General features: G+C 36.8%; 1 protein-coding gene across 10 annotated transcripts in view; it reads right to left on the bottom strand.

Moving 5' to 3' along the window:
- Csnk1g3 (casein kinase 1 gamma 3) overlaps positions 1-20,304 on the bottom strand; it is an 84,076-nt gene that overhangs the window by 49,822 nt on the left and 13,950 nt on the right. For all 10 annotated transcript variants that reach the window (XM_060377258.1, XM_060377259.1, XM_060377256.1 and 7 more), the window contains exon 2: positions 6,992-7,411. In XM_060377258.1, the coding sequence (XP_060233241.1) occupies positions 6,992-7,169 (178 nt within the window). In that variant the 5' untranslated portion in view covers positions 7,170-7,411. The remainder of the gene's footprint in view (positions 1-6,991; positions 7,412-20,304) is intronic.

The raw sequence follows: 20,304 nt of genomic DNA on the forward strand, positions 1-20,304 counted from the left end.
TTTGTTTCACAGAAAAAAAAAAGAACAAAAAGTTGAATCCTAAAAAGCATCTTTATTAATATTAGATATCAAGCTAAAGTGAGGATTACAGTCATGAATATGAACAAAGATTAAACAATATACAGTCTTGCCACAAAGTATAGCTATAGTCCTACAGTTAGATTTTAATCAGTATGTGTTATACACAAAATCAAATGGTACACAGTGTATTTGTCTACATGGTATGAGTGAGATGGGGGACACAGAGATATCATTAATGCTTCAAGTGGTCTGAGGCTAGTTCACTGATATCTTAATCTATTTCAACTGACATTTCCAATTCAGTTTTCTGCCATATTGAATGTGAAGAGGTTTTACCAACACTGGGGAACTGGAGTTATTAAGGAAAACTATGTCCTTCAGATGACTAGCTGTTTATCAATATTAACTCTGCACTTCCCATAATAAAGAATGCCCAAATTTAAAAATGGTTGCCCAGATACAAACTGTATTTTCCAGCTTAATGTGGCCAAGTGACTATGTTGGGGGTTGGTCTGATGTTTGTATTTTGATACTAATCACTGGCCCTCAAGATCTGGTGACTGCCTAGATACACCTATCCTTGTTGTGTAAACCTGCCTAAGACATTATTGCTGATTGGTTGATTAAAAAGCCTAAAAATCTGTGCAGGGCAGAATGCGGTAGGCATGGCTATGGTTCCCGAGCTTTGAATCAGAAGAATCAGAGAAAATAGACAGACAGACAGAAAGAGAGGAGGAAGGAGGACGCCAAGATGGGTTAGCATAAAGAAGGAACTATGTGGGCCAGGAGAAAGGATTCTAAGGATAGAATAAAAAGAAACACCAAGATGAAAAATATAAGCAAGTATTGATGAGATTATGGATGGAGGTAGCCCAGACAAGAAGAGTTAAGGTGGATAGCATTAGATGGGGACTGGGAAATGGATGAGAAGGCTACTGAGATAGCATAGGTGAAAATATCTGGCTACCCAAGGTAAATAAGGCAATATAAACTCTAACAGGTGTCTGTGTTTTATTGATTGTGATAGCTGGCTATATAATACCACCGTGATAATCATAGGGCAAAAAATAATACACATTATATAGCACAACATCACTTTATTTACTACAACATTACTAACTTCGCACCAATGGACATGAAGTATGACACTTCCAGTTTCCCGGAACAGAGTATATGCCTGATTCTTCTTCCTTCTTCAGTTTGGCTGACTAGAAAGGAGTAACAGCTAGTGAGATCAGCCTACAGACAATAATACCACAAACTGAAGACAAAGGGGTACCCTGGGTGCTCAACCTCTAGTATGTGTTAGGTGGAAGAAAACAAAATAATGTATTTAAAACTAATGTACTTGGGGATTTTTAAATCTGTTGTCATAGCATCACTGTCGATTTTCAATTTTTTAACATCTATGTATTTATTTATTTGTTTATTTATTTATTTGAGGGAAGTGACAGGGCATGTATGTGCCATGGAGTACATAGAAATCAGTCTCACTTGTCATCATGAAGGTATCAAGGATTAAGCTTGTCAGGCTTGGTGACAAGTGCCTTCTTGCACTAAGCTCTCCTGCCAGCCCCACCATCTACTCTTTATTTTTACATTTTCAAATGTTTTAGAATGTTTCTGCACAAAGAAAAATTTAGTAAATGTTAAAACGGTGAATTTACCCAAATAATTTATGTCATGGAGATATAAAGCTTATGAAAATTTCAATATCATAATTTTCAAACACATCAAAACAAGGAGTTGTGAGCAATCTAAGAAGAAAAACAAAAATAAAAGAAGCTGTAGAAACTCCTGTGGAAAGCTTAATTATGTCAAAGGGCACAGTATCTTACTTTAGCTATGGCAATGCATAAAGCAATAAATAATACCCTTGTCTGAGTTGTGTGGGCTGATTTGTTTTGCTTTTAATGTTATGTCAATCAGGCACTGCCACAAAAACAGACATGAAGCTCAGCAGAAATAAAGTTTGTTATATTCACAAGTCTGAAGAGGTTACACAGAATGTCACAGGGCAGCAGTTCTCAACCTGTGGGTCGTGACCCTTTAGGTGTCAAATTACCTTTTCACAGGGATCACCTAAGACCATCAGAAAACACAAATATTTAAATATTTGCATTATGATTCCTAACAGTAGCAAGATCACAGTTATGAAGTAGCAATAAAAAAAATTTTATCACTGGGGTCACCACACCACGAGGAACTGTATGAAAAGGACACAGCAGTAGGAAGATGGAGAAGCACTGCCACAGAGCAGTACAGAAGCACACTGTTTAGATAAGATGGCAGAAGACAAGAGCATAAGGAGTGCTTAAGCAAAGTCCATTATTAGAGTTTTGGGGAGAGAAGCAGGGCAAAATAAACTGATTAGGACTGGTGTGTCTCCATAGTCCCAACGACCTTTGGGTAGAGGGCTGATCTCTAATAGCATGGAACAGAATACTGTTCCTGGGTACACAGAAGGATAAAGACAGTAAGGCTGGGAATTGGATAATCCACATACCCAAGGCATGACCTTATCTAGGTCTCCAGTAATTGCTCTTTTTCTAAGAACTGGTTCTTCCCAAACAAAGATTTTAAGATGTCCAAAGGTATTCTAGAGGAAGGACTTAGGTTCAATTCCCAGCACCCAAATAGAGACTCACAACCACTCGTAACTCCAATCTAGGGTATGTAACACCCTCTTCTGGCCTCCATGGGCCAGACACTCACACAAAATGAAGGGGGAGGGGAGGAAGAAGCCTTATCACTTGGTGAGAGAAAGGTCAAGATGTATCCACTAGTAAGTTCCCAGGCTCTAGTAAATAACTACACACCCAGGCACAGGCAGGCAGCCATAATTAAATTCAGTAGGGTCATTTTCTAAAAATAAAACATGAAAGGAAGAGGGGAAATTGTTAGGAAGAAGAGTACAGAGGCACTTGGAAAGGAGACGGAAATGGGGGAATTAGAATACATTGCATATTAGATGAGATCGTTAAAGATTTTAAAATATTTTTAAAAGCTGTCCAAAGACCATACAAATAAAAATGTTTTAAGTATACAATATCCTATGATTTTGGCTAGCTATGTCTGAAGTCACTCAGTATATGTCAAAAATAGTTCTAGGGATTCTGAATTATTGTTTAAACTTGAACTACATCTACCAGCAGGTAAAAAATGCAAGCTTTACTGCCAACACATAAATAAAAAACACAAATCAACCTGATTTAAATAAAATTTAAATTTAATGTTTACCCATTTGTTTGTTTTTTAACCTCAGTCATTTTTTTTTTGAAAATTTAATAACCTGTGAGAACAGTGTCCAGCAGTGGACAGCATTGTCTCTTCTTCAGGCAACTAGGCATGGGGTGGGGTATCATTGAGTTGCATGTAAGGTTATAACAGCAAGGTATCAAAAAGGTCTGAAGTAGTTAATGTGCCCTATACTTATAAGAGACAACTTTCTATAAAACAGAAAACTTTCCAGCCTAAATCTGGGCATCTTTGTGGAAAATTAAGGACACTTGTTGAAAAGCACTAACCTAGAAAAGGTAAACCTCATATTCTTTATTACTCAAATACCACACACACATACACACACACACACACACACACACACACACGCACACACAAAATTGCAAAATTAGTATAGAAAAATCTAATGTTCAGGATGTTTTTATTAATTTGACTTAAGTAGAAATACATTAAGGATCCAAAGCATGCCTGGAGAGGGTAGCTCAGCAGTGAACAGCACTGGCTGCTCTTCCAGAGCGCCTGTGCTCAATTCCCAGCACCCACAAGGCAGCTCACAGCGACCTGTACCTCCAGGCTCAAAGGATCTGACACTGTCTTTTAGCCCTGCAAGTACGACAAGTACTGCACACATGGCACTCACACGTACTTGCGGGAAACTACCCATACACATAAAGTAAACATAAAGGTTAATAAAAAATTTTAGAAAGAACCCAAAACAAACAAACAAACAAAAAACCTAATCCTTATAATAACTTTTTTTAAAAAAAAACAAAGAAACCATGAAGGGCTCTGGAAAGAAAGTAGAAAATGTTCCCTTAGTATAAATAAGAAAAATTAAAGTGACTTAGCTCTTTATGATTATATATATGGATATGAATGCCTGTATGTAAAATACTTAAATATCCATAAAACAATGACATGTACAGATAGAGAGGATATATTTATTTGTTATATAAGGAAATACTCCCTCCTGGAGAGGGGAACAAAGCATGAAACTCAGGAAGTAAAAGATCTTCTAAATCCTGGAGAGCTGAAACTTCCAAGATCCACAAGTCCCCTCCCCAAGGTTAAGTTTATGGATGCAATAAACAGCTGCTTAGAAGAGGCTGTCCTACCCATGAGGCTAATAATCTCCTGACCTGCCAAGCTGCCTGTAAGTCAGGCAGAGTGCTCCAGAAATGCAGCTTTTCCTACGCTGGCACTCAAGTGGAGTGGGCTCCTTAGTGAAGCAGCTGCCTTTGGGATTATGCCTGCTGTTGAGTAACATCACACCTAGACTATTGAAATTAACTAACTAAACTCATTGGTTCACTACGCTGCATTCTGGTAGAATCATAGCTTTGCAGGAAAAGTCTGATATGTTATTATAGTATATTAACTTGACTTTTCAAGATATAGATATATAGATAAAATATTTAAATAAATATCACATATATACAACACACTTTGAGTCTACATGATCATTTGATTGGCTAAGATTAGAGATATTATGCAGGCACATTGTCTTTACTTTTATTCACAGATACAAAGAAAGGAATGTTTCACAATATGTAGTGAAATTTCAGCATATGGCTCATGAGACATTATGTCTCAAATTGTTCTGGTTAAGTTGGCCCACTAGCATTGTTTTACATACATATATACATACACACAGTGTATATTATAAAAATAGTTAAATTTTATGGATAACTCTAATAAAAACAACCAAAGCCCATGCAGATATTGTTAGTGTTCTATATTATACTCATAAATCTATGATTTATAATAACCTAAAAAGTGGTTCATGAACATCCTTCAATATATGATCAACGTTAAGAATTCCATGGTCTCAAAATCTGATAGAACATAAATAATCTAATTTTTCTCTCAAGTAAGAAACAGCTTAGAAAATTCAAATTAACTATCTTTCAAAAATAAGCCTGAAAATATTTGCCCTTTCACATATTTCAGTCCCTACTAGATGCAAAAGAATCTGTCAACTACATCGTCTTTATAGCTATGTGCAAAGAATGTCACTGGCTTTTATTAGCTTGCTTTTTCATTCATTAATATTTAATGTATATTAGTAATACAAAACAAATGAAATAGAAGAGACTACAAATTAGGATGTTTTACAAGATGATATTCTTATCATCTTGTAGAAGCTCAGTAGAAACACACAAATTATCTTCAACCCCCCCCCCAAAAAAAGAAACACAAGTGCCCTCCCTATGGAGCCTCAGGTTCCTGAAGTAGATGGACAATTAGTAAGGCCAGAATTTCCCAAACTACAGCATGAGTAGATGTTCTGAGATCCTTGTTAAAGAAATGATCCTAAACCTTATCCCAGATACAGCAGGGTTAAGGAAATGGGAAAACAGCACATAGAAAAAAGCAATTATAACAATGTAAATGTCATTAATTTTACACAGTACCTTAACTTGACTTTAAGCTACATATATGATTCTAACCCAGTTACTAAACTTTGAAATATGAAAATGGAACCTAAATATTATCCCAAAACATACTATACAACAAAAGACTTACTGGAAGTTATGGCCTGTATGAAATTTTATTTACTCATTTTTATGTGTGGGTGTTTTGCCTGCATACAGACATACACGTTATATATATACATATATGTTGGTATAATGTTCTTTCGGAATGTATACACCTTACCCTTGTTCATTCAAATGCTGATTTCTCTCCCCCACTGTCTGGTTTCAATCCGGACATTGCATTGTGATAATTATTCTAAGTATCACCTGTCTCAAGTTTGTGTAAACATGCCACCATATGTTCTCTTAGTTGTCAATTAAAATACCCAGCCACAATGTTGGGCAATGGAGAGGATAGGGTAGGACATCCTGGCTTACAGTGGGAGAAGAGGAAGGAAGCAGGAGGAGAGAAAGGAGTAGGAGGAAAAGGAGAGGAGCCGGAGAGAGGAAGGAGTAGGAGGCAGAAGCTGGGAGAGCAGAGGCTGGAGAAGAGGTCTTGGAACAATGTGGAGAAATGAACCGGACCTAAGATATCACTAAAAGCAAGTATAATGGGTGAATCTGAATGGTAGGAACTAGGTGGGCTTAGAGGTTTAGGATGGATTAACTATTGCCCAGCATTGTCTTCTAGGTTAACTAAATAAATCCTAGTCTCTGTGTGGTGATTTGGTTAAACAGCTGTTTAGGATTACCCACAACTTTACTAAAAGATATATCAACAGTAAATATTAATAACCAAATACAACACACACACATATATATATATATGTACATGTGTGAGTGTGTGTGTACACGCACTATGCACTTGAGCTCGCTACTGAAGAAGGTCAGAAGGAAGCCACAGGATTCCCTTGAAGTGGACTTACAAGTGGTTGTGAGCTACCATGTGGGTACTGAGAATTAAACCTGGGTGCTGTGGAAGACCAGTCAGTGCTCTGGAACACTGAGACACCTCTCCAGTCCCTGCTTGATGCTTTAAATTTACGTTTTCTTGTTTTCTCACATTCTTAAGAAATGAAAATGGTTAATCTCAAACAAAGAGACATTCAGACACTTGGGAAATCCTAACAGATGAAAGTACAAATAAATAAATTTTCAACATCTGTATTCTTTATAACCTAGGATTTTGGGCAACAGTGGTCAACTAACTATATACCTTAAAGAACTTCACAACTAAAACAAGAAAGTACTTTTACAAGTGCATTCATTTAAAAAATGTTCTTCATATAATGAAATAAACAAAACAGTCTTACCTAATCGTAATTCTCCAAAATTGCCACATCCAATTTTTTTCCCAACTCTAAAGTTAGGTCCAACCATTAAAACTCCAGATGAAGAAGACCCAGTTCCTCGAGTGCTGTGCCCTGATCGACCACTGGGCCGTGCCATTCTATCATCTGATTTGTCCTTGTCTTTCTTTTTATTATCCATATCAAGTTTTCGGTACTCCACTTTGAATTCTTTAATCAAGACAAGCACGATGAAATGGAGTACTGTAAGAACAGGTGCATCACTAGGTAGCAGGACCCGATGAGCAACGTTAGCATTCAGACTTCAGCAGGTTCAACTGACACGTGTTCATCCCATTCGTACAACTGTTCTCAGTTGTCTTCTCAGTAAAATATGTCTTCAAAACTAACTTCTTGGCGATATAAGCTGGTGTTGATAGAGAGCTATAATATTAAGAAGAGAAAATTGTCAACAGAGATAACACATATATTTAGGAAACTGAAGGACAAAGCTCAGGTTATTTGTTGAGGCCACTGACATCAAAGCACAAGAGACTCTTAAATCAACCATTACTTTTTATGTCTATACCTTAATAGTAAATATTACAAAAACAAAATTTAACTTTTAAAAAAATTGTGTTTGTGTGTACATGTGTGGTACATGTGTGTAGATGTTTATATGACCATGAGCATGTGGAAGCACATATGTAAATGAGGCCAGAGGTAGAAATCAGATGTTTTATCAGTTTTTGTTGCTATGATAAAACACCATAATCAAAATCAGCTTGTAGACGAGTTTCTTTTGGCCCCCAGGGTAAGGAAGGCATGGCAACAGGCAATGCAGGCAGGGTTGAGAGATCATATCTCAACTACACACAGGAAGCAGAGAAAGCAAATTGTAAGCAGAGTAAGACTATAAACTCTGTAAGCCTAGTCCCAGTGACACATTTCCTCCAGCAAGGCTACACCTCCAAAAGATTCTGTACCCTCCCTGAACACACCACCTTCTGGGGACCAAATGTTCAAATAGATGTGCCTATTTGAATCACCACAGGTGTCTTCCTCACTCTCCACATTGCTTTGGTTGGTTTGCTTTGCTTGGAGATGGTGTCCCTTAATACTCTGAGTGCTCAGGTTAGCTGGTGGCAGGGAGCTCTCATGGTCCCTTGCCTGTGCCCCTTCCAGTGGCAGTGCTACAGAGGCACACATCATGCCCAGCTCTTTACATGACTGGTTGGTACCCAAAACCAGGTCCCGTGCTCGTGCAGAGGCATCTCCTTATGCCCCACAAACACACAACCTAAAAACCAGGAATTTGGTTATTTTAAAATAACAAAGGAGTAAAAAAATCCATTGTTTCATAGAACAACACACTGATAACCTAGATATTTCAATTTAAAAGTTATCACAAGTAGAAAAATTGGAAAATAATTTTTCTGGGAAATCAATATAGATACTTTTTAAAAGTAGAAAAACAGAACATGTTTTGAATTTTTTAAATCTTAAAGTATTTTCTTTACTGTTGTACACTTAATTTTTAGACTTTTCAAAAGTATATTCTAATTTTATCTTCATTTACTTAAATAATTATTCTTTATAGATAGGTTAAGAGTCACAAAACTGATAGATAAAAATACAGTCTTCCCATCTCGCAAGGAAAACAATGCTTATGTAACACTTAAACTAAGTCTTTACAAAAAGCACTTTCACAAAGCTAAGAAATGCTGGAGAAGATAGGTATAAAAGGTTCTTTAAGAGATAAGATCTTATTATGTATCACAAGCTGGTCTCAACCTCTACAATCGTCCTGACTCAGATGCCCAAGTTCTAAGCTTACAGCCACATACCACCATACCTAGTTACATGTATTGAATTTTCTAACATACAGAAGAAATGTCTAAAGCATTTTTTAAAAAAGTTAAAGACTTTTAAAAGAGTAATCACACATTTCCTTTAGAAATTTCAGCTATCAAATATATGTGAATTTTGTGGTTGGTCTGGCAGCTGTATTACATGAACACCCACTTTCTCTAGACAACCCATTCCTTGCAATGACAGTTTCAAGCTAGGCTGTGTTGACACATGCCTGCAATACCCTGCCTGGGCCACATAAGGAAATAAGTTAGGAAGAACAGAATGCCTCAAAATTGTGACTTTTCAAAATATAAGCAACAGGTCAGTGAATTTGTCTTCTAGATTTAGAAGACTGTTCTTAACATGGTGTTGAAATACAAAATCTAGAATAAACAATATCAAACCACAAAACAAAATTAAATACAACAGCACCTAATTTCAAGGCTTAACAGAGAGCTACAGTAATTAAGACAATATGGAGCTACTACAGAACAAGTAAATGAAACAGCAGAGTCCAAAACAGAGCCACACCTATGGTCAACCTATTTTTCACTAAGGCACCACGTCACTTCAACAGTGACAATGGGTGACAGCAACCATTCACTTGTAAAGAGAAAAAAAAAAAATGAACAGTGCTTCAATCCATGAAAGAATGATAAGTAATGAATCATAAGTATAAACACAAATATTAGAACCATAAAGAAAAATAGCTTTGCAAGCTTGCGGCATATAAAAAAAAGAGAGAGAAAAATTTAATAAATAGAACTAAACAGAAATACCAAAAATTAAGGGAAATTACTTCATATACTTATGAATATGCATTAATATACTGAATTTAAATAAACTTTACTTTTTATGTAAAAAAAATATCTTCCACAAAGTATGAAGTATTGCTTAAAATCATACTTACCATGGAAATAAAAAAGTAAAACCATTAAAGTATCATTTACTCATAAGTAAGGCAAAACTTTAACAGATTACCAACAATTCTATAAGAAGACATACAAAGCCAACTGCCCTAGGTCCATGGGGGCTCACAGAGACTGAACCACCATCCTAGGACACCACACATATAGGATATGCGCAACTTGCTCTTCATGTAAATCCCCTAATAACTGGAGAGGGGGCCTTTGGATCCCCTTCCCCTAACCAGAGAACAGAACTTTGGCTGGCTACAGTGGGAGAGGATGCTCCTAACTCTGCAATAAACTATGTGGCAGAGCAGGTTGGTACCATGGGGGACCTGCCCCTTCTCTCAGGAGAAGAGGGTAGAATGGTGGGGGGGTGGCTGGGAAGAGAGGAAGAGGCTGCAATCAGGATGTAAAATGAATAATTTTTAAAAAAGAAACAACAAAAACAAAGCTGGAAGACTATCAATAGCAACACTAACAGCAATTAAGAACAAGTAGACCAGCTGGGAGATGGTGGTATATGCCTTAAATCCCAGCACTCCAGGAGGCAGAGGCAACTGGATCTCTGTGAGTTCAAGGTCAGCCTGATCTACAGAGTGAATACCATGACAGCTAAGGCTATATAGAAAACCCTGTCTCAAAAAAACCCAAAACAAACAAAAAAACAAGTAGGCCTATCATTAATTGCTAGTGTAAGTACAAAGTAGCATGACAACAGAGCAAAGTTTGACAGTTTCTTAAAAAGCAAAACATATATTTATTCTATGACCTATCAACAAAACAATGTATTCAGAAAGATTTGTCACCCGTTTTTTTATTGTAGCTTTATTTATAATAACCAAAAACTGGAGATGATCAAAGTGATCTCAACAGAAGGATAAACAAATTGGTATATTTGTATAACAGGATACTGTTTGAATCAGGAGTAGGTAGAAAGACATCAGGCATAACTGAGTTCTAGCCTCTGAAATCCAGAACCAGCAGAATGATGCTATGAGAACAGAAATCAGAGCAGTGGTTTACTAGGATGGAGGGTAGTTCTCTGGAAAACAGTATGGAGGAACTTCCTGGTGGAAGCGTATGTCCTAGACCTTTATTAACAGGAATTACAGGAAGCTATCTAGATATTTGTCAATGCATAAAATTAAATTTAAAACCTGCACATTGCACCTGAAAATGTGAATTTAAAAATAAATAGCTGGGCTGATTGGACGGCTCAGAGGATAAAGGCATAGTGTTCCAACTCCCACAAACTCTCTTCAGACCTCCATACATGCACATATATATTTATACAAATATATAAACGCAATTAAAAATATTAAAAAAGAATGCCCACTCACATAACAAAAATTTAGCAAAATATCTCAAAGTATATCATATCCCCCATATTTTTCATAAAACTTAACTTTAAAATTCAGCTCTTTTAAATAATTAATAAACACAGTAATACTTTTTATACTTTTTTTAAATTCCTTCTCTGCTTTTTTTCTATATAGAAGAAAATTGTTTTCTTTTGAAAAATGTTCACAATATAACTTTTTCAATATATAGGTTTTTTTCAATATATAGCTTTTCATTTATGTTTAAATAGTGAGATATCCAAAAGTATACTGTAAATATAAAAATCCAAATAATCCATAAATGAAGTAAAAATGTTCCACAGATATTTATACTTGTCTCACTCCTCATGCTCTAGTTTACTGAGTGTGCTTCTTTTTGGTAAAGCCTGTGTATGCATATTCGTGTACAGAAATACTTGTAGACTGCTCCGTCTATGTAAGAGGTACATAGGAAATCTTCCAAGAATGCAAACTGTCCCATAATAGAAACAGAAAGTAAAAGAATAGCATTAAATGTAAGAGCTTTACACTCTCTTTTTCACACCCTTCCAATCCTACATGGAACCTAGAGGACGGGAAGCATAGCAGCATGATGAAGGAAGAAAGCAGAGCCAGGAAACTGCCCTAAGCTCCTTCCATGGTAGAGGACCCAGAACCAAAGCCCACCCCTGAAACTGAGAAGTCAGGTGAAAAGCAGGAAGAAGCAGTGAACTGGTTTAAACAGAGCCTAAATAAATAAACAGATTTTTTTAAATGTATTTTTATTAATTACACTTTATTCACTTTGTAGCCCTGCTGTAGCCCCCTCCCTCAACCCTTCCCAATCCTACTCTCCCTCCCTCATCTCCTCCCATGCCCCTCCCCAAGTCCATGGGAGGTCCTCCTCCCCTTCCCTCTGACCCTAGTCTATCAGATCTCATCAGGACTGGCTGCTTTGTCTTCTTCTGTGGCCTGATAAGGCTGCTCCCCCCTCAGAAAGAGTTGATCAGAGCGCCTAGGCTATGATTTCATGTCAGAGACAGTCCCTGCTCCCCTTATTAGGGTACCCACTTGGACACTGAGCTGCCATGGGCTACATCTGTGCAGGGGTTCTAGGGTATCTCCATGAATGGTCCTTGGTTGGAGTATCAGTCTCAGAGAAGACCCCTGGGCCCAGATTTCTTGGTTCTGTTGCTCTCTTTGTTGAACTCCTGCCCCCTCCAGGTATTTCTATCTTCCCTCTTCTTTCATAAGATTCTGGGCACTCTGCCCAAAGTTTGGCTATGAGTCTCAGCATCTGCTTTGATACCCTACTGGGTAAAGTCTTTCAGAGGCCCTCTGTGTTAGGCTCCTGTCCTGTTCCCTGTTTTCTCCCTCTCCCAATACCCATCCCATTTGCCTTTCTGAATGAGGATTGATTATCTTATCCAGGGTCTTCCTTCTTGCTTAGCTTCTTTAGGTGTACAGATTTTAGTATGTTTATGCTGTATTATATGTCTAAACAGAGAATTCTCAATAGAGGAATATCAAATGGCAGAGAAAACACTTAAAGAAATGCTCCACGTCCTTAGTCATCAGGGAGATGCAAATCAAAACAACCCTGAGATTTCACCTTACACCCAACAGAGTGGCTAAGATCAAAAATTCAAGTGACAACACATGCTGGAGAAGATGTGGAGAAAAGGGAACCCTCCTCCATTGCTGGTAGGAATGTAAACTTGTACAACCACTTTGGAAATCAATCTGGCGCTTTCTCAAACAATTAGGAATAGTGCTACCTCAGGATCCAGCTGTAACACTTCTAGGCATATATCCAAAATATGCTCAAGTGTACAACAAGGACATTTGCTCAACCATGTTCGTAGAAGCTAGCAGCTATATTCGTAATAGCAAGAATCTGGAAACAACCCAGATGTCCCTCAGTTGAGGAATGAATACAGAAATGGATACAGAAATTGTGGTACATTTACACAATGGAATACTACTCAGCAATGAAAAACAAGGAAATTACGAAATTTGCAGGCAAATGGTGGGAAATAGAAAAGATCATCCAGAGTGAGGTATCCCAGAAGCAGAAAGACACACATGGTATGAACAGACTTTTTAACAGCTAAAAGTGAGTCCATTTGCCAAACTGAACTTTCTGAAAGATAAAAATATAACAATGGAAATTGACTAGTAAATCAATCACGGCAGTAACACAGTCAAAGAATATATATGACAACAATGATCATGAAAAAACTAAGACATCCTACTTTACCTCACTCAGTTCACATCAGGAAACTATTCATAAACTTGTAATATAGAATTCTTACTTTACAAACTTTTTTAAAAATTAAAATAGTTTAAAACTAAGACTCTCAGGCAAAAGGGCCAGGCAGATGGCTCAGCAAGTAAAAGCACTTGCCCACAAGCCTTATACCAGAGTCTGGATTGCCCAGAACCTATGTAAAAAACAGAAACTGTATTATCTGCAATCCCAGCAGAGGACCTTGTGAGGAGAAGGGATACAGAGACAGAAACCTCCAGAAGCTCCACAAAGACAACTAGTTTATGCCTGGTTTATGCCAAGGTAAAGTGACCCTGTCTTAACAAGGTAGAATGACAAGGGGTAAACACTAGAAGGTGAACCTCTGACCTACACACAGGTACCACAGCCACTGAAAAACATCATACATACATATACACACAAAATCTCCAGTAGAAGGCCTGAGGGCACATGTCTGTAATCCTAGCACTTGGGAGATTAAGGAGGATTGCTAAATTCTAGGCTAGACCTAAATAATGAAAGAACGTTCTCTATGACAGAACCCATGAAGCAGTATTAATATTGCATGACACAGTTTCTGATATGTAACTTTGTGATCCCTGACCGTAACACCATGCTTGGAGCTAGTGCAGTTACACGTTAATGAATAAAGTTTTTTTATAAAAATTCTAATCAATTAAGCTTTATTTGTACACAGGACTTTACAAGCTTTATAAGGAAAACATAAATACATACTCTAATCTCCTCCCTCACAAACATGAACTGACAATCAAGAACCACTAGACAGCTAATAAAATCTAATATGAAAAAAATGTTCTCCCTACCAAAATCTCCTGGTTAGTAATTATTTAATCAACAAAAGAGAACTTTAGAATCAACAAAAATTAAGAACAATGACCAGAGCTAATGGAAGTACTGTAATACATATCAAAGTAACACTACAGTAAATAGAATTTAAAAAGACAAACTAGGGAAAAATCCTAACATGTAAAACAAAACGACCTTTTTTTTTTTTTTTTTTGGTTGGCTACGATTTTTTTGGTTTTTTTGGTTTTGTTTTTCAAGACAGGGTTTCTCTGTGTAGCCTTGGCTGTCCTGGGACTCACTCTGCAGACCATGCTGGCCTCGAACTCATAACTATTCACGTGCCTCTGCCTCTAGAGTGCTAGGATTAAAGCTGTGTGTCACCACTGCCTGGCTAAAACTGCCAGTTGTTAAAGGAAAAAAAAACAAAAACCAACGCAGTACCAACAACAAAGTTCAATGCCTCTAGCTAAGAATGGCCACTAATAAGAAGGGCAGAGAAAAAATAAAATAAAATTATGAAGCACTAGATGGGATGGCTCATAACCACAACTTCAGTACTCAGGAAATTGAGACAGGAATCATCATGAGTTTGAGCACAGCCTGGTTCTCAACCTTCTTAATGCTGTGACCCTTTAATACAGTTCCTCACATCCTGGTGATTCCCAACCATAAAATTATTCCATTGCTACTTTATAAGTGTAATTTTGCTACTATTATGGATCATAATATTTGGAGATAAATGTTTGCCAAAGGGGTTCTGACCCATAGTTTGAGAAACTGTTCTAGGCAGCCTAGGTTACAGACTGTCTATAACTTGTCTCAAAAAGAGAAAGGGGAGGAGAGGGAAGGAAAGAAAAGAAAAACGAACAGAGAAAACAGAAGGGAAGGAGAAAGGGATGAAGGGAGAGAGGGAAGAAGGGAAAGAAAAGGAGAGGAAGGGAATCATCAAAGAAACCCTAAACAGGGAAAAGGTAAACCTAGCAAACTGCATAGGACCAAAGTTAGTCTTAAAGAGTACAAGCCAGGGTCACTGATTTTCAACCTTCACAATTAATTTTACAAAAATAATAATAATAATAATAATAATAATAAAATAATATATGGACCTTAATCGTGTTAAAGTTATGGAACAATTAATAGAAGTTTGGTTGCTAATGAGACGCAAATGAAATAAAAGAAAGCACAGGGACAAGAATTTCTGTTTCTTGCTTAGTATAAAGTGAAAAAGTAAAAGTTTACAAGGATAAGAAATAGAGATAAAATTACTATTTAAAGTATCAGAGGAATAGATGAGGATGAAGTGAAGAATAAAGAGTATTAGTAAGCCAGAGAAACTGTACTAAAACTTCATATTCTTAGTGGATACTTAAAAGATAACACAAAATTTGACAGCGCGAAGAGCTGAAGATTTCTTAATCTGAAATCCATGACCCCTCAAACATTCTTCTGATAACAGAACCCATAGTTTTCAAATGATGACCTGACCTTTAAAAAGTAAAGCACAAATAAAAAGGTGTATTTTCATTTCCTCACAGAACCGTTGTATAAACACCTTTTTAGAAACAAGGCTGGGGGTGTAGCTCTTTCATGAAGCACTTGCCTAGCACATGCAAAGGCCCTGACTCTCAACCCTCCCATCTGAAAAATAAATACATAAACCTCAGAAATAAGCTATTGTAAAAACTAAGTAACATCTGTGATTTAAAATCCAACTATGCTTTTTCAGTGTCTAGAACAGTTTCAATAGACAGACTATAAAAAGCCTAAAAATATTTAAGTTAAGAAAATGAGGAAGAAATGTTACATACTGTTCAGTTTAGCACCCACACAAAACAAATTTCTGCATTTTCTAGTAGTCAAACAAAAAGCACAAGTATGACTAGATGTGATTCAGTCTGTCCAAGTAAATTCCAGTTGGGGGAAAAAACACTAAGAAAAGAACTGTAGTACTGCCGCACTGCACTGTGCCCAGATGACCAGAGTAAAGCCAAGAATTGTTCAGAGAAACAGTAAAGTCAATGAATACAAAGATAACTAACAAGCGTATCTCAAAGGTCAGGCATGGGAACTACTAGGTATGTCACAGAAATACGTCCTGTTCACAATGTTTCATAATACAAACTATTTATAATGCTTATGGATACTGTAATCTTTATAACAGATATTTTTCCTTTAACTGAAATCTAAATCCTTCTATTAATTACAAATAACAAACATAGTTATCTATGTGTATATAAATGCTAATATATATGTTAAAAGATATGGAATATGGCAAAAGAATGTTTTTGCAAATTGTCTTTAAAAAGGAGCAAATATGAACAATCAATTGCCTTATTTTCATAAACAGCTTGAATTTTGATACAGTGACATCCACTAATAAAAGAGCTTCTAGATTTAGAGAACACTGGCATAACCTAACTGTGAGTAGATATACAGCAACTGGTATACTCTAATTTGATAATCACTGATAAATCTTCAAGACAGAAAATCAGATTTTCTAATCTGCATGGTTTAATCATTTAAGACCTTACACAGAAGGCTGACCTCCTTAAAGACACAGCTAGATAAAACAAAAAAGCAGTCTGTGAGTGTATCTGTGCAGTTATGTTCTGCTTCTTATGCTAACCAAATCAACACTTGAATAAGAAATTTTAGATTTTAAAAATAATGTACTATTATACTAACTTTCAAAATACTGTTGTCAGAAAAGAAAAAAAATTATTTCATGCATCTCTAATATTAATTCTTCATAAGAATAAAGTTAAAACACATAGGTTAATATCAAATTTTACATTCAAATCTTATTTATGACTGTTATTACCCAACAGGTTTGTTACATGAAATAACAAAATACATATTTATACAAGTAGCAATAAATGGACACAGAAGAACGTGCATGTGTATGCCTGTGTGTGTGCGTGCACATTAAAATAACAATAAAGAAGAGGCCTTAAATTTGAAAGGAAGTTAGGGTACATGAGAGGTATTGAAGGGGGAGAGAAGGATGGAAATAATATAAAGTATTCATGTATGAAATTCTCAAAAAATAGAAAATAAAAACAATGTATTTATTATAAAAAGACTCATCTGGGGTATTAAATGCTTTATTCAGTCTCTATAAAAAAACTTGTATTAGAATATGTGTCTTGAAGCCTCTCTGAAATCTAAATGAGTGGAGACCTTTGCGATGTGATGGCTAGCCACTACATCACATGCTTCTGTTAGCAGCAAGTGTCCCAGTTACTGGTTTCTGGCATTACTCCAACTGCAATTGTCTAAGAAAAGAATAAACACTTATTTTTGAAGCTAAATCATTAACTATAATGTCAAAATTATGAACATCAACTTAATTTCATACTACAAAAAGTTTGTCTCAAATTTAAAACCTATCATCCAAAATTACTTAATATTTCTAAAATTTGATTTCAATTATGTCCCTGTATATCCTATAAAGAAAATCCTAAAAAGGGGGGAAAAAGAATAACAAAAAGAAGGGGGAGGAGATGGAGGGAGAGAAGGAGGAAGAAGAAAGAAGGAGAGGAGAGAAGAGAAAGAAGGAAGGAAGGAAAAAATTTAAAAGAATAAGATAACTAGTTTTTATATTCTCTAAAATATGGATCAAGACTCACTAGTCACTCGTGAAACTAATGGATCTTATTAAACAGCAGCTATTTAAAGGTGACATTGTCTAACAGAAAAGAAAACTGAGTACACATATGTAATAAGGAAAAACTATATTGTTCTTTGTTGTTGTTGTCCATCTGTTTTGTTTTGAGACAGGGTCTGTCTACATAGACCTGACTATCCTGGAACTCACTGTGTAGACGAGGCTGGCCTGGAACTCACAGAGACGCGCTAGCCTCTGCCTCCCAAATGCTGGAATTAAAGGCATGCGTCATCATACCTGGCCAAAAAATCATGTTTAATGAGGCCTTCAGTTCTATAAGTGAACAGGGACGGTGTGTGTGCTTTTGTGTGTGTGAATGTGTGTGAATGATCCTAATACATAGTTGTAATAAAAAATATTTTTAGAGTTAAAGCTACTATACAATAACAGGAATACCCAAATCAGGTACAACTTAAGGCAATTTTTAAATGAAAAACTTTATTAAATTCTAAACTTCCTCAGCAGAGAAAAATTTCTAAGTCTAATTATATGAATTTTCTAGTCAACCTGGTCTGACTATCAACAAGTAGATGACATGATGCATACAATTCAATCATGTCCCCAAGGGATCACATGTTGAAAATTGGGTCCCTAGTGTGATATTAAAAGATGATCTGATTTTTAAGAGTCCTAAAAAAAAAAAAAAATCATTAGGTCATTGGGATGAACCCTTAGAAGTGATTCAAATCTCAAAAAAGTTATAAATGAGCCTCTCCTGCACTCTAGTTTCCTGTCTCACAATGTGATTTCTCCTTCTACAACCATAAGGCCACTCAATATGAATTCCTGAACCAAGCCAATGTTACCAGCATGCCCTTGAATCTCTAGAACTATGAACTAAACCAACTTCTTTTATTGAAGTAAAGTATAAATGTGAGCATATAGTGTCTGTGTGAGTACATTTATGCAAGTGTGTATGCACATATGTGCACATGTGTGAGAAACAGAGTTTGTGGCCGTCTTTTGCTTTCCACCTTATCTTTTTGAGATGGGTTCTCTCTTTGAAACTAGTGTTCATAGCCAGGCACAGTGGTTGTAATCCAAGCCCTCTGGGAGGCAGAGGCAGGCAGATCTCTGTGAGTTCAAGGCCAGCCTGGTCAATAAGGTGAGTCCAGGACAGTCAAGGCTGCATAGAGAAACCCTTTCTCAAAAAGCAAAAAAACAAACAAGAGAAGAAGAGGAGGAGGAAGAGGAGGAAAAGAAAAGAAACTAGTACTCACTGAATGACTAGACCAGCTGGCTAGCAAGTTCCAGAAATCCAGCTGCCCCCAGTTCCCCAGCATTAGGGTTATGGATGTATGCTACAACCTCACCTGGCTCTTTTCCAAGGTTTTTGGAAATATGAACTCATGTTCTATGGTTGCATACCGGGCACTTTGCCATTTCATCAGCCCAACTTTTCTTTAAAAACACCCACCTTCAAGAACGCTAACAGAACACAGACCAATACACTAGGATGTACGTGTGTACAGTGCCCACCATGCCTTCTGTGCCTACTTTTCAACTTCACAAGTGAATCTGTTTTTTATATTTATTTATCTGTATCTTTGTATGTGTATACCACATATGTACAGCTGTCTGCAGAGGTCAGAAGAGGGTGTTAAATTTCCTGGAACTAAAGTTACAGGCAGTTTGTGAGCTGCCTGATTTGTGATGGGAATCAAATGTGGGTCTTCTGAAAAAGCAACAAGTGCTCTTAACTTAATTACTGAGCGACCTCTCTAGCCTGCCCCTCATAAGCAACTTTGAACAGTTATTATTAATACATCTTTACAGAAGTCCACATGTCTGAACAGTTAGAAGAACTACGAAATACTTAGTCTCCTAAGCATTTATTATATGTACATACAGAGAGCTGCAGATCTGACTCATACCTGACTCTTTAAGAATTGTTGGTGAGGTATAAGCTATAAGAACCACTGGCTGAGTACAGTTTGAAAATGAAACAGAAATATTCTATCACTCCCTCAGCTACTTCTCCAATTCCAGAACTGATCTAACAAACATTCCAATGAACTTATACCACAAAACCCTCTGAATTACAACTACTCTAGCAAGATATGTCCAGAGGTGCAATGGCAGCAACAATGGTATGAAGGTAATCAATTGGTTTTTAAGGCCTGCTGCAAGAGGAAATTCATGCCCAGTACCATGTGGCTATGAACCCATGGCTGCAGAGCTCACAGACCCCAATGGTGAATTTATTACTATTATCTTCCTAAACAGACACAGTATCAAACTGTCCCCTGAATTCTTCTTTCTGTCTATAGATTAGGACAGCTCTCAAATGTCATCAGGGAAGTTTCTCTGTGCAGTAGACAATGATAAACACAGAGCTCACAAGTACAGAGAATAAGTGTTAATAGAGCACTCCGCCACAAACGGAAAATGTACATCACACTCCTACTCAAACCCCAAAGGCTCAGGGACCACCAAGAAACAAAGACAGGTTAGAAGGATGGGAAGAAGCAGACGCTGGGGAAGATGGGAGAAAAAAAAAAAACATCTCA

The sequence above is a fragment of the Meriones unguiculatus genome, chromosome 2 (genome assembly GCF_030254825.1).
Source record: "Meriones unguiculatus strain TT.TT164.6M chromosome 2, Bangor_MerUng_6.1, whole genome shotgun sequence".
NCBI lineage: Eukaryota > Metazoa > Chordata > Mammalia > Rodentia > Muridae > Meriones > Meriones unguiculatus.